General features: G+C 52.5%; 1 protein-coding gene across 3 annotated transcripts in view; it reads left to right on the forward strand.

Annotated features, from left to right (window-relative positions):
* CNTFR (ciliary neurotrophic factor receptor) overlaps window positions 1-14,858 on the forward strand; it is a 202,847-nt gene that overhangs the window by 139,595 nt on the left and 48,394 nt on the right. For all 3 annotated transcript variants that reach the window (XM_054517960.1, XM_054517959.1, XM_036403708.2), the window contains one exon: window positions 6,599-6,829. In XM_054517960.1, the coding sequence (XP_054373935.1) occupies window positions 6,599-6,829 (231 nt within the window). The remainder of the gene's footprint in view (window positions 1-6,598; window positions 6,830-14,858) is intronic.

Genomic DNA, 14,858 nt, shown 5'->3' on the forward strand with positions numbered 1-14,858 from the left:
CCTGTCACCTGGAGCTCAGCCTGGGCAATGGCGTGTCAAGCTCATGGCAGGGCAGGCATCACACCTCCCCACTGCTGGACCATCAAGTCTAGGAGGGAGCCCATAGGTTGAATTACCATTTGTGACAATGGAACATTTGATGGTAAAAGTGTCCCTTCATTCTCAGAAGATGTTGCATTAAGGCTCACGGGAGAGGCACCAGCCTTGTGCAGCTGAGCAGCTAGAAGGGCCATGAAGGCCCTGGTCACCCCACCATGGACATCCCCAGCTGGGTTTGGGGGCAGCTTCAGAGGGAGGCAAAAGGGGAGGCTGATGCAGAGCTGGAGCAGAACTTCTGCAGGAGCATCAGGGCTTTGCCAACACCCTTAGGAGGATGTTTTGTGGTCACATCCAGGCTGAGGGAAGAGGTTTTCCTGCATTGGATCCTGCCCTCAGCCAAGCATGTCAGAGGGGTCAAGTCCCTCCTTCACAACAGTCCTGAAGCAAACCAAGGTCTGCTTCCAGGCGACTGTGGTGTGATTGAGTACAAGTCCTTTAGCACCCATCTGTTATCTCTTAATTAAAGTTTCTTTCTAATTATTTTTTCTTGTCAAGAGCAAAGCTGCTGACACCAGGGATTTACCAAAGTAGAGCAAACAAATGCGGTCTCTGCTTTCTGCAACTCTTCATTAATGGACAAAATTAACTTGGAGCAGTCCATATCTTTGGCTACATCAATGACACTTAATTATGCTTGTTTCCTTACAAAGATACATCCAGTTTTAAATCACTTGTGGAAGAAGTGCCTCCTTAAGCATGAAATTTCTTCTCCTTGAAAGAAGATTTCTGCTGGTAAGAAAAGCTCTGCAAAGACCAAGTGGCGTCACAGGGAATAGATGTGAGATCAAGAGTGAGGTGCGCTTTGGGAAGCTGGGGTCAGGAAACCCCCTCCATGGCCAGGAGCTGCTTCATCTCAAGAAGGGCAGACTTCAGGGGCTGTCAGACTGCACAGGGGAGTGGAACCACTGGCATTCCTTGGACACAGTTGGTGCTGCTCAGGCCAGTGGGCATGGGTCCTGAAGCAAGGGAGAGGCCATAGGATTGTGCCACTACCCTGCCCCATGGCTGGAGAGGGCCAGGAACATCCTCCCACAGAGGCTGTCAGTCCATCTCTCTGTCCCCTTGCCCTCTCCATCCTCTGGGGCTCTGTGCTCCTCTCCTCCGTGGGCTGATTCATCTCATTTATCATGGGAAGTTGAGGAATGAAAGACCCTTCTGGTTTATATGCTTGGAAAGCTCTTGGCATAGCCCTGGCACTGTGTAAATATTAAATGTGTAATTTATTCTGTACACAGACATATAACTAGCTGCTGAGACAATTATTTGTGGCTGGTTTCTCAGCTGTGGGAGGGACACATGAAGGCCAGCGGGGTGATGTGAAGGCCTCTGTCCAAGGACATGTATGTAGTGCTCTGTCCCACTGCAGAAGTGCTCCATGTCCTGTCAGAGAAAGTGGGCACCTGGCCTTTCTCACTGTGTTGGTTTCATCATCTGCAAAAGAAGGGCAGAGCCAGAGGCTGTGGAACCTGCAGAGTGCTCTTCCCTCTCCCCAGAAATGCTGCAGTGCCTTTCTTTTGCTCATTCTGTGCTTACACAAGCCACAAGCCTGCAGTGCATTTCGGCTCAGAGGGAATATTTGTCCCAGTCTGCCTGCAAATCGCTGTGACAGAGAGGGTGGTTTTGGTCCTGTGTGTGTCTGCTGGAGGTTGTCTTGCCACAGGCCCTGGCTGAAAGACCCCCATTAAAGGGCTGTGGTGAGCTCTGGTGCCAGGAATGCAAACTGTCCTCTCCACTTCCTCTGCTCGCTGTTCCAGTGACCCCTCAGGCGTCTGGACACAGACCTCCAGTGCCAATCTGTGGCTCCACACATGCCAGTGCCCAGCAGCATTCCAGCCATGCCTGGCAGCTGCCCATGCTGGCTGGGTGGGAGCCTCAGCTGGAGCAACGGCACAGGAGTGGAGATGGAAGGTGCCAAGAGGAGATCTGCTTCTTCCTAGCACAGTGCGTGCCAGGGCAGTGCTCACCTTTTTGCAGGATTTCCTTGTGCTGTTGCCCTTCCAGTTTCTATGTAGGTCAAGATTTCATGAAGGAGGAAAATGAGGATGAGGTTTCTATTGGATTTCCAGCTGGATGGGCTTGGGAAGCATAGAATATATTTCCATGGGTCCCGTGTCTCAGCTGCTTTGTCTCATTTTCCCTCCACATCTCTCTGCTGGACTGCTGTCTGCTGTCCTGTTGGTCCCTGTTGCAGCTGCAGGACCTATCAAGCTGCCACTCATCATTGCTAGTGCAGCAAAGCAGCTCACAGCTCATTTCACCAAGCTGCCCCAGCTTAACATTACTAGAATGTGTATGTTTATCCCACAACTAGAAGCTCTGATGTTTATTCCCATCTTCCCTCCGCTGCAATTTTGCAGAGATGTAGGCAAAGCTGTAATTTCTCCCATTATGCATCACCATGTCTCCTTTCTAGATCTGGGACTTCATGCTGTGCCTGGCAGGTGTGCTGTGCCTGGCAGAGGATGTGGCCCTTGGTGGGCTTGGATGCTGAGAGCCATGTTGCTGGTTGGGGTGCAGCCCCTCTATGATGCCATCACAGCCTTGTGGTGTCACTTGACCCAAAGGCAGCATGCTTTGGAGAAGCAGGGTGGTGTTGGCACAGGGCAGGGCAGCATCTTGAAGTGTCAGTTCTAGCCAGTGATCACGTCCATGTTGCTGGGAAGGAATCTTTGGAAGTGTCTAGTCCAGTGCCCCACTTGGAAAAGCTCTGTCCTCAGCAGAAGACCAGATCAGCCATGGCTTTGTCAGCAGAGCCCTGACAAACTCCATGGATGAGAATCCCCCCTCTCTGTGGGTACCTGTCCCAGTGCTGTGCTACCCCCCAGGAGAATAAATTATCCTCCATGTCCAGCTTGAATCTTCCACCAGGACACTCCTATCACCAGCTGATATCCATCCAAAAGGGCTGGCCCTGCAGGACAGGCACCATCGTGATCATTAACCCCACAGGTTACCAGTGAGTGACACGGTGACCAGGAGTGTGGACAAACCTCCCTTCCCTCCCTGTTCAAGGGAGCTGTGGAGCTCTGGGTGCATTCCTAGCCTGCAGAAAGTTCAGAGTCCCAGTAGAGCTCTGGTCACCCCTGCTCATCCCCATCCTACAGCAGAGCTGCAGGTTTCTCCAGCATTCCAAGGGAGCTGTCCCCATGGTACCCCTTCCCAAAGGGGCTGCCACACATCTGATGTCACTGTGGTTGGGTGGGACTCCCACACCTGGCATGGGACAAGGGAGGACATGGGGACTTGTTTCTGCTCCAGTAGGATCCTCAGCAAACCCTCCTGGAAGAAATGCCTCCACTGAAGCTGTGCTTTGGGTTTCTCCTTCATCAGGAACCTTAAATTGTTGCCTTGGAAAGGAGCATTACTTTCAAAGACCTGTCTTCCAGGAATGGCTCCCTCAGCCCTTCTGGATGAATGCCAGTGTGTTTGTACTGTGTTTAAGGAAATAACTCAAGGTGACTTTTTTCCTTCCCAACTTAGTCCTTCAGCCACTAGCTACAGACAAGCTCTCAGCCACCGTCCTGAGAGGCAGAGCTGAGCATCCCAGAGCTTTCCCCTCATCTCAGTCCTTCTCTGGAAATAAGCACCAGGCAGGCAGGAGCCAGGCAAGGGTGGCAGGTCTGTGGATCCATCACTGCACTGAGCCTTTCTCTGTGCAAGGCTGGTGGGTGGTGCAATGGTGGGTATCAGAGCTCCAGTGTCTCTGATAAGCAGAATTCCAAGTGTAAGGACAGGATAGTCAATGGTCTTGTGAGCCAACAGGAAACAGGAAGACAAAACCTCTTTACCTTATGCAATAGAATAAATTAGAGAACTTGAGTAAGGTGCATGAATTCTTACTGAACCTGGTATCTATATTTGTCTCTCCACACATGTACCTAATCATCTGCCTGGTCCACCCGTTCATCATCCAACCATCCATCCACATCCAGAGCCATTCAAGTAGCCAGCCATCCACCCAACACCACTCACATTCACTGTCCTTCCATGCCTCCTTTCCTCCACTCCATCTGTGCCCATCCAGCCTGCCATCCATCTGTCTGTGGTTACACACATTCATCCATCCATCCACTGTCTTTTTCCACTTCTGCCTATCTGTCTATGTATCTGGTCCTGTTCCAGCTATCCCTCCTCACACAGATGCTTCATCTTAGATGTTCTCCCCTCTTTCTCCCTATCAGTACATTCTCCCAGCTTTTTTAAAGACCCTTTAATTGCACTTTTCTGGTCAGCACAGTTTCCCAAAGCTCTCCATCCTTGGCTTGTGTCAGAAATTGTCCTGGGGCATCCTACCAGCAAAACCCACAACGAACCATTTTTTCCTTGTCCTTAGCACCCTGTTTCCCAGCAGGGATAACATCCCCAAAGGTGCTCTATTCCTGTCAGAAGCAGGTGTCCTGACAGACCATCTGCAACATGGCTGAGACCTGCCAGACACTCCTCCAGAGCCAGCCTTGCAGATGGGATGAGGATGTGGCCTTAGGCACAAGGAATGCTGGATCATATACATGTGGTCCCACCTACCAGTGCGACCCAAGAGCTGACGTCTGGAGAGGGAAAAAAGAGAGGAGAAGCCTTGGAGGTGCTTATCCCATCTGTCTCCACTATCAGCTGCTTGCAATCTCCCAAGGCTCACTGGGCAGCTCGGTGTTGTAGGTCATCTTTTGCTGTGAATTCATTTACACACTGTTCCCCCCTCCTGTGTTGACATCAACAGCATCTGATGGATATAGATTTCTGTAATTTAATCACAATTTGTGCAAAAGAAAAAAACCACTTTCTATTGCTTGTCTTGCTCCCCCTTATTTTATTAGGAGAAAGAGCAAGCAGTCCTTCTCTATTTGTCCTCTTCATGCCACTCGTCATTGCTAAGGTGTCTGTCACGTCTTTGCTTGGTTCTCCCCCTTTTATGGATGAAGGGTTAGAGTCTACTAAACCATCTTCACATGGAATCTGTTTCAAGCCTTAGCTGTTCTTGTTTCCCTCCTTTGCCCTGCTTCAGGAATACTGTGCTCATAACAGCATGGGGACAGGTTTGTTCATGGCTTTTGAGTCACAGTGCTTTCCACTTTGGGTTTGAGTTCTTGGTCACCACTGAGCTGATGTTCTCAGGGAAGGGAGGGTGATGACTCCAGGATGGGTTCCTGTGGAGGCCGTGGCACATTTGAAACCACGAGTGTGTAGGGAAGGAAGGCTGCATGCATTCCACTGTGAGTTAATCAGCACAGGGTTACTGCCTGGTGGTCTGTACCATGGTGTCCTCCTGCAGCACTCTGGAGCCCAGCTGGGCTTTGGCTGCCCTGACTGCCTCAGCAGCACTCTGTCTTCTCTCTGCCCTGACCCCTTCTACCTGTGAGTTATGGGGGTGTCGGGCTGAACTGATCCAGCTCGGATCTCCATCAGACTTCAGCAGTGACATCTTCTACTGCTACTTTTGGCAGCTTGTTTTCACCTTTGATCTCATGACTTTAGCTGCTATAAATCCTCACAAGGACTTTCCCCATGTGTCGGAGCTGCTTAGTTTCCTTGGAAGGCACCTTGTCAAATGTGATTTTGAAGCCCAGGAGAATTTTGAGAAGTGAACCACCCTTGTCTGTGCACAAAGGCTTGATGAAGCCTTGAAGGAACCTCATCCCCATTCATCCTCCCGTCCTGCTTCACCCTGTGTCACACACACGCACTCACGTTGTTTTATCCTTGCCACATACAGCTCAGCACAGCCAAGTGTAGCAACACAGGAAATATTCAGTTGCTAAGGATCATTAATGAATGTCAGCTCCAGCTCCTGTCCAGAAACCTGAGAAAATTCAATTAGGCAGCTGGTGCCCAATGAGGTGTGTTGCCCCACTCTGTTACATCAAACAGCTCAGCAAGCATCATGTTATTGTGGAAAGGGAAGAAAACCCAGACAGGAGACAAACAGCCCTGCATGCACCAAGCAGCTGTGACTTTCCTGACTTTCCACAGCACAGCACAGTTAGTTTGCAGTCTTCCTGCCTGGTTTACTGGATAGGGAATTGCAAGGAGAATTACCTGCTTCCCATCTGCGCTAGTAAATACATGGAGTTTGCTGGTGACGAATCCTGGGGCTGTGTCATCTCTCTGCTGGGAGTTTCTGACACACGTGTTTGGTTTGTGTCCTGCAACATGTCACCTGGACACACGACTGGCAATGCCTTGTGTGTCTGGCCATGCTGTGGGGTGTTTGGCTGCTGAGCCATACGTGCAGCCCTAACATGTGTTCACCATAGCAAAGGTGAGAGGAAGCCATCCTGTGGGTGGAGGTGGTCCATGATCCTCTGGTGTTTGTCAGCTGGTCTAAAATAAATCATGGCTGGGGACAGGAGCAGAACTTCGGCTTCCCTGTCCACCAGCAAAGTGTCAGTCCACACCCCAGTCCTTCTCTTTACTTCCCAGATGGGAAAATAAGATCTTATCCCCAAGGCAACTGTGCTGAGGGGCTCTGAGCTCACTGTTTTTCCCCTTTTCCTTCCCACAGAGACCCACACCCAGTACGAGCGGGTAGGTGCAGATGTGACCATGAAGTGTGGCTCCATGGACTGGGATGCAGCCGTGACCTGGACAGCCAACGGCACCGACATCGACGAGTCCCACCTGAACGGCTCCTACCTGATCCTCAAGAACGTTGACCTGTCCCAGAGCGGCCAGTACTCCTGCTACGAGGGCTCCTCCTGGCACCTCAAATACCAGACCAACCTGAGGGTGGGAAGTGAGTACCCCAGCATGTCACATTGAGGGGGACAGTCTCTGCTCCCATCCTGAGTCCCCACAGACCCCCCTCCTGCCATGCCAGCCCCTCTACCTTCCATACATAGGGTTGTCCACTGAACACTGCTGTATGAGGTCCTCATGGCATACTAATCCCACTTGGAATCAGCCATTCTGTCCTAAGCTTTGGATCAAAGCTAGCAGCTTAAATGATGCCTCAGGAATAATTTGAGAAGGGATGTAGCTTCCTCCTCTAGCCCTGTGACACAACAACCATCTCTGTAGGTGGAAAGAGCTGTCGGACAGGATTGCAGTCAGCAAGGAGAAGCCCTGGCTGGGATTACAGCAGTGTGGATGCTTCAGAGGAGCAGCCAAAAGGTGTTGCAGGATTCTGGGTGCACAGGTGTGCTGGAGGACAGCTGCTCATTCCCCAGCATTTTGCGTATCTCCAGCATGGGATGCGCTGATTCCCGGGCCTCAGCAGGAGAGATAAAAGTTGTGCTGTATTTCACATGATGCTGAGAGCTGATAGCAGCTGTGTTATTTGAGGGCTGCTGTGTTTGTACAGCAGATAACAACTGTGTGTTTTGCAGCACGGCGTGTGCAACTGGCAGCCGTGGGTGTCTGGGAGCACCAGCTGGCAAGGCTGGCTGTGGGATGGTAACTGTGATTCCCAGCTGGGAACCCCGCCATCCAGGGATGTGTCATGTAGGTGGCTGTATGTTCCCAGGTTTGGAAGACACAGACGAGTCTTTCTCTACTCCTTATTTCACCTTCTGCACCTGGCAACAGAGCCAGGGTGGTGTTTCCATCCTATGCCATGCTCCAGGGACAGAGGGTCACAGGAGGGTCTGTGTAAGCCCTGAAAATAAAGCATGAGGGTTCACTGCATCTAGAGATTTGAATTTTAGAGATGCTCTACAGTGTCCAACTCATTTAAGGTTTTGTGGGATGGATCCTGGTGTCTGGGCCAAGGAGAAGGGATGCTGGAAGGAGCTGGAAGGCAGTGTGAGAAGCAGATGAGGGGAAGCAGACAGCACAGGGCAGGGTTTACACCAGTGAGCAAGTGTGGGGGCTGGGAGCATGGCAGACAAAAAGGCCACTGCCACTGCCCAGCAAATGAGTCAGGGGCTTTTTAGCTGCACTGTGCTCAGGAGGTGTTCACAGCTAGTTCAGAGCCAGAAAAGGCAGGCCCTGGGTCCAGTGCAGGCAGCAGCACAAGGAGGTTGTGCAGTTCCTCTGCTTGGGCATGTGCTCACCAGAACCCATCTGCAGAGAGCTCCCAGCCAGTGCACAGAGGGCTGCAGCCCAGGCCTACAGGAAACAAGGGGAGTGGGGAGACTTCCACAGCCTCCAACCACCTCCTCTGCAGCTGTGGCATCGCTGTCATTTTGCAATGGCTCCTCCATCTGCTAAGCACCTCGCTAATAGTAATCCCTGTCAATCCGCTCAGGGACCCGTGGGAATTGCTCAGCGTTAGAGCCCAAATCCTGCTGTTCCCTATTACTGTGTGCTCCCATTTGCTGGAGAGTCACAGCCCCCTGAGCACTGGGCAGCTGAGAAGCCCAGTTGGACGCCGCTGGGGCCACCAGCCCCCGCAGAGAGGGTGACAAATAAATAAACAAGTGTCTGGTGCTGTTAACACAATTAACTGTGCAAGGAACTAATCAGGTGAGATGCTTTTAGTGGTAATTAATTTAACTGTCTGGATTTTAATTTAACGCTCTCTTTGAGGTTTCTCTTTGCAGCACTGCATCCCCAGCCCCTGCCTCCCCCACCCCACCCTAGGTGTCCTGGCTCTGCTGGAAAGGATTGATTCCCTGGAGGTGTGAGGATTCATGCAAAGGAATGGATTTGGGAGCATCCCGTCAGGGAATGGGGATGGGCTTGGGCATGGAGGTGGAGATGGGTGACTTGTGGGAGGTTTGCAGCATGGCCCTGTGGTAGCATTGCTGCTGCAGCTGAGTGCATTGGGAGCCCAGGCCTGGGATTTGGGGGATCTTGGACTCATTTCGTTTCAATTGCATGGGAAATTAAATGAAAACAGGCCTGTGCCTGCATTTTTCTCTTTTGCTGGGGCAACAAGAAAGGTGACTGCAGCGAGGGTGAGGGGCTGGGGCTGCACGTGGAGAAGTGCTGGGGATCTCATCAAATAAATGATGGTACCTGGAATGTGCTCCCCAGGCAAGGCAGGGGTGCTCCTGAGCATACAACACCACAGGAAGGATGTGTAGAGGGAGCAGAGAAGCGTTGAGGACCAGGAAAGGGTGTCAATTAGCAAAGCAAGCTCTGTCATGGGGGTCAGCGAGCACAGGGATAAAGGGAGACTGCCAGGAGTCAAGCTGAGTGAGACCTTGCAGAGGAAATGAAAAGGGGGGTTAGCCATATAAATATGGAGCAAACGAGGAGAGAAGAGCAGAGTTGGTTCTGCAGACAGGTTTCAGGGGAGATTAAACATAAGCTCAGCAGAGCCCGATACCAAATGAACCCCACAGGTCTGAGCAGCAATGCAGAGGCAAGAGCCAGGGCAGCACAGGCTAAGGGAGAGGAGGGAGCATAAAACCTGGAGGTTACCCTCTGTTGTGGAGGCACCTTCAATACACTGAGGGCTTGGGGAGCACCTCATCCCCATGTGAGGACATCTGTTCATTAGCAAGGCTCATTAGCAGCTGAGAGGCCAGTGGTGGTACCCAGTGCAACGTGTCTCCTGTGCCGGGGCGAAGGAAAGGTCCTCGTCAGAGAGCCTGACCCCACAGCACAGTGGGGCCGCACGGTGCACTTGGAAGGGGGAGCAATTAAAGACATGGAGAAAAATGGAAAATGGGAAAAAAATATAAGGGGGGCTTGCCAGGGATATATCACAGCAGATTAACCTGATAGCTCTCTTTGATAAGGGAACTGGTTTTCTAAGCCCAGAAATGTGGTCAGTGTAATCTGTCTTGACTTCAGTGAAGTATTTGCTATGGTGCCACATGGGAAATTATGAGTTAAACCAGAGAAAATGTGGATTAGTATGAGAATTGGAACACAGCTTAGGAAATAGCTACAGGGGATCAGATTGTGCTGAAAGGGGGAGCTCCTGGAAGGGACGGGGAAACTTTGGCACCATGGTTGGACTGTGTTTGGGCCACTCTCTGCAATGTTATCTGTAATGGCTCTGGCCCACAGGGACCAGGGGCTTTGGTTGGATATGCCAGTGGCTAAGGAGGGATAAGAGGATATCAGGGGTGGGGATTTCATGCTGAAGGGACCAACATGCTACATTAATGGTGCAGGCACAAATGTGGGGAGGTGTTTTAACAATGTACTTCAGCAGGGGGGAGGGAAGGCACAGATAACTCATCTGGTCCCTTAGATGGGTTTGACACCTGAGTGCACATCATGGGGGATGTGGCTGGGAGCCCAGCAGCACCCTGCAGAGGCTGGGGGTAGCTGGGCTCTCTCACTCACTGCAGAAATGGGAGCACTGGTGCACATGCATTCAGGGATGGCGAGGAGGGATCCCCAGGCTTGTCTATTGCTAAAGGTCCCAGGTCAGCCCCCTGCAAGGCATGCATCCTCCTCAGCACAAACTGGCCTGAAGGAAGCTGGTATTTCTCCAGGGGAAACCTCTTCCAGGGCACTTTGAGCAGCCTGGTGACTTGTTGGTCTGCCCCCTTCTTCAGGCAGCTGAGCATGAGGTGAAGCACAGGAGAAGAACCAGGTGTTTATCTCCAGTGATCACCTGCCCTGCAGCCTGACAGCAGCAGATACCCACCAGAAGCAGGAGATGGGTCCAGCTCTTTTTACACACCAGGCATCCCTGTCCTGAGCCCAGGGCTGAGCACCAGGAGCAGGGCAGGAGGGAGCACAAGGCTCTGGGTAACAGGAGTGTGGTGCCGGGCTCCTGGCTGCCCCCACAAGCCACAGCTCTGGATTTGGAAACGCGTAGCCGGAGGGCCCGGGGGTGGATATAACAAAGACGTTGGGAAATAATGCACTCTTGAGGTTTGGCACACGGCGCTGTGCGTTACAGAATGTTATAAAAATACTGCTAATGGGCCAGAGAGGAGTGGAAACGCACGTCGGAAAGGCTGCCAGAAGCCGGAGAGTGCACACAAGAGCGGGGAGGCCTTGTGTGCAGAGAAGGGAGGGAGGCAGCAAGGGCAGGCACCCTCCTTCTGCTCCCATCCCTCCATCCCCTTCTAACCTGCTTATCTCCATCCCGACCCAGCCCCTCCTCCCCTTTGCCCTTCTGTCCCGCTTTGGGGTTGTCCAAGCCCTGGTGGACATGCATCTGACCCTCATCATTCAGCCTGCTGCCCAAAAAGGCTGCTGCCTGATGGGATGGAGTGCAAGCATGGGAGAGGAAATACAGCAGAATCCCCTCCAGCAGCAGGGACACGGATCAGGATGCAGGCAGTGGAGTTGTCTTCCATGTTGCAGTGGTGGCCCGGGGTCTTGTAGCCTGGTGCCAGCCCCAGCACTGTCCCATGGGCATTGCTGCCTCCCAGGCCATGGATGTGGGAAAGGGACTGGCAGAGCACAGGCAGTCCCAGGCTGGCCTGCTTCCTCCATGTCTGTCACTGCAGTGGCTGGCGAGAGAAAGAGGAAAAAACATGCGGTTTGACGGAAAATGACATGGAAAAAACAACCAAATTAACAGAAAAACAAACAAAGCAAAACCAGGGAGAGGGAGGGGGAAAGGGGCAAAGCAACAGGAACCACATGTGAGCGGGGAGGCCAGGAGAGCCTGAGTGTTCTCTGGACTGATTAGCAAGCAATCAAACATCGGCCACTAATAAATAATCAGAGCCTCCCTTTTCTCTGCCTTAGAAGTCTTTTTCCTCCCAGCTGGGCTCCAGCTGCAACCAGAGGGTTGTGCTGCAAGTTTGCATCTATATTTTTTTGTTATTTTTAAAACATTTTTTCTGTTTCACCTATCCAAAATAAAGAAGCAAAACAAGAAGGCAGTGACCTCTCCACATAAGGCATGCACCTCTGGTTCCTCCAGGGCAGGCATGAGCATCCCATGATGGGCACTGGCTAAACAGTGGAGGAAGGCAGTCCCAGGGACTGGTGTCCCTGCCTGTTTCCATGGCTTGGTTGGGTGGAAGAAAACTGCAGGAGGGCACTGATGACATGCCAGCTTGGGAGAACAGAAGTTTGGTGGCACCAGGCTGGTGCTCCTGCCTGGATGCTGCTGGAGAAGCACAGGCTTGGGGTCAGCATGTGCAGATAGTTCCTTGCTCGTGTATCTGTGATGCAGAGCTTTTTTTTTTTTTTTTTTAATTATTTTTAAGAAAGCCCATTTGATAGATTTTTTTCCCCTCTGAACTCTTCCAATCCTTTCCTGTGGTGATGTAAAGTTAGGCTATTTCAGGAGCAACATGTTAAACATGACTGCAACCATTCCCTGGCACCAGGGCCAACTGGCAGGGAGCAGCACCCACCCCTTTGATTCAACCCTCTCTCCCTCCCAGCGTGCTCCTACCCCCTGGGGATAGTCCCACACAAGGGCAACCCCGAGGCTGTGCCCAGGCAGTGCTTGAGGGCAGGACTACATCAACACGGACCAAACCTATGGAAAGGGTGGAGCTAATAAATTTAAATGACAGTTGACATTCCAGAATCAGGAGATGCACCCCAGAGCTGTTGGGTTCATTACTGTGGAAGGTTTTTTTCTCCCCATGTGCCTGCAGCACTGGGGGCTGGGTAGGTGCAGTGGTCCTGGGGTGATTCACAGCCAATCATGACCCCCCCCCCGATTCCTGAGAGCCACAGAAAGGGAGCAGCAACAAGCTTGCAGGTATGCTTTGTTCTTTGAAATTCGGCTTTATTTCACAAGGCACGCAGGCTCTCCTGTCACTGCCTTCCCACATTGTGCTGCTCATGCATGGCTGGGAAAATTCAGTGGATGAACTGTGCTGCTGCCTGCGACCAGATTTTGGGTCTTGGCCCGGCTGAGAGCTGAAAAGGCGTACTGGGTAACAGTATGCAAATTACTATCCCGGCTCTTTAAAGAGAACGCCAAGAAAAACCCACCCAAAAACCCCACCACGCTCCCAAATGCAATTAGTCCTAATCGAATTAGGAGCCGGACTAGAAAAACAAACACGTTTGCAGGCAGCAGGCGACCTTTCCTCCCCGTGCAGTGGGCTGCAGGCTGCATGCCACAGCGGGAAGGGCTGAATGGAGCCGTGCCCCATGGCCCACGCGTGCACACACTCGTTCGCTCGCACCCGCGCCCCGCTGCTCCTCTCCTCCTTCCCCTCGCTGGGCTGGGCAGCCAGCCCAGCTGCAGCATAGCAGAGTGATGCTTCCTTGGCTCGCTCTGTAAAACATGATAATCTGGGGCAGCCGGTGTCAGAAACAATAAAAATATCCCCTCTCCCATCTTTACGGCTCCCCTCTTCCCGCGGGGGAGTTGGGGACAGCAAGGAGCACGCGGTGGTGGGGCCAGCGGAGCCCCACTGGGCATTTATGAGCAGCCAACAACAGCACCAGCAGCTCTGCCCTGGCTGTGCCAATGCTGTTTGTGGGAAGACCATGCCCAGGAGGTGGCCAATGCATGCAGTGTCCCATTCCCATGTCCTGCCACCACTGGTACCTGAAGGGATGTGGCCGCACACTTGACCCCAGTGAGCGATGAGCTCATGCCGTGTTGGATGCTGTGGAGAGCTCATGGTGGAGTCATGGCAGGAGCATCAGGTGGCACGAGGGCACTGAGAAGGGGAGAAGGTGGTCACTCCCTTGCCATCTTCCTTCAGTAGCAGAGTTCCAGAGTTGCCAGCAATGAGCCAGAGCCAGGGACGGAGCGTCTGCCAGTGAGAGGGGCTGCTTAAGATGCAAGAGCCCTCTCAGTGGATGTGGCATCCTGAGCTTTGGAACTCCATGTGAAATGAGCCCCTGTGCATCCTCTCCTGCAGCTGGGCTGGGAATAAGATCATGGGATAGGATGAAGAGGGAGCCTGGCTCCAGCTGCTGGGCTGGAGGAGACAAGGAAAAAGGATTTGGGGGCTTGGCAGCTTCCTGGAAAACCTTCCTCATCCTTGCCAAATGCTGCATGCAGCACCAACATCCCATATCCTGGGTGTATGGAGCACAGCCTCCTTCTGCTCTCCTGAGATTTGTTTATGCTGCCCAACATGACAAAAACAGCTCTGTAATTAAAGAATCCCAAGTCCAGCCTAAATAGCTTCCCACAACCCTTGCTCTGCAGTGCCAGGAATTAGGGATGCCCAGGGCTGGGAAGACAAACCCTCCTCCTTGGCTGGGGGATGGTGGCCATGCGTGGGGACCGTGACTGGGGGGACACACACTGGTTCTCTGTTTGCACTGGCCTCTGCTCCAGGAAGGATTTTATCTGAGCTGCTCCTAAGTGCCCCTTGTCAAAATATTTGGTGCGAGCTTCCTGCCGCCCACCAGCAATGTTCCCCATCTCCCAGGGTCCCAGGAGGGGAGGAACAGGCCAGGATACAGCCACCTCCTGCCACTGCAGCTATGGGACAAGGAGCAAAGGAGTCGATTCTCCATGTGTGAATGCTGCTTTCCTTTCTCCACCAGAGCTCCAAAGGGCTGTGGTACTTAAATAAGAGGGTGCTGAAAGAAGAAACCCCACCAATGTCACCAGCACAGGGTATGACTCTTGCCTGTCACTGCCCACATGTGCCCATGTTTGCAGGTGCCCAGGCCAGGCAGTGTCACCAGGAATGGGAAGATCCTCAGTGAAGATCCTTGGTCTCCACATCCCTCCTGCCAGGAGGAGAGGAGATGGCAGGCAGCAGTTACCAGTATGCAAAGCTCTTCCATCGCTCTCTGAAGTTTTTGGCAGTGGCTGGGAACAGCAGTGGGGCCCAGCATGCACTGAGGTGCCAGCCAAGGTCTCAGCAGGGTCAGGGCAAGGCCCAGGGTACATCAGCGTGAGAGACGTTGTCATTAGCTGTGGTTTCCCGAGCCGCTGCATCTGCTGTAAATAATTTAGCAGACCAAATGTGTGCTAACAGCAGGTCAGGACAGGGAGCAGAGGAGAAGGAGCAGAGCTTTGGGCC

The sequence above is a fragment of the Molothrus ater genome, chromosome Z, assembly GCF_012460135.2.
Source record: "Molothrus ater isolate BHLD 08-10-18 breed brown headed cowbird chromosome Z, BPBGC_Mater_1.1, whole genome shotgun sequence".
NCBI classification, from domain to species: Eukaryota; Metazoa; Chordata; class Aves; order Passeriformes; family Icteridae; genus Molothrus; species Molothrus ater.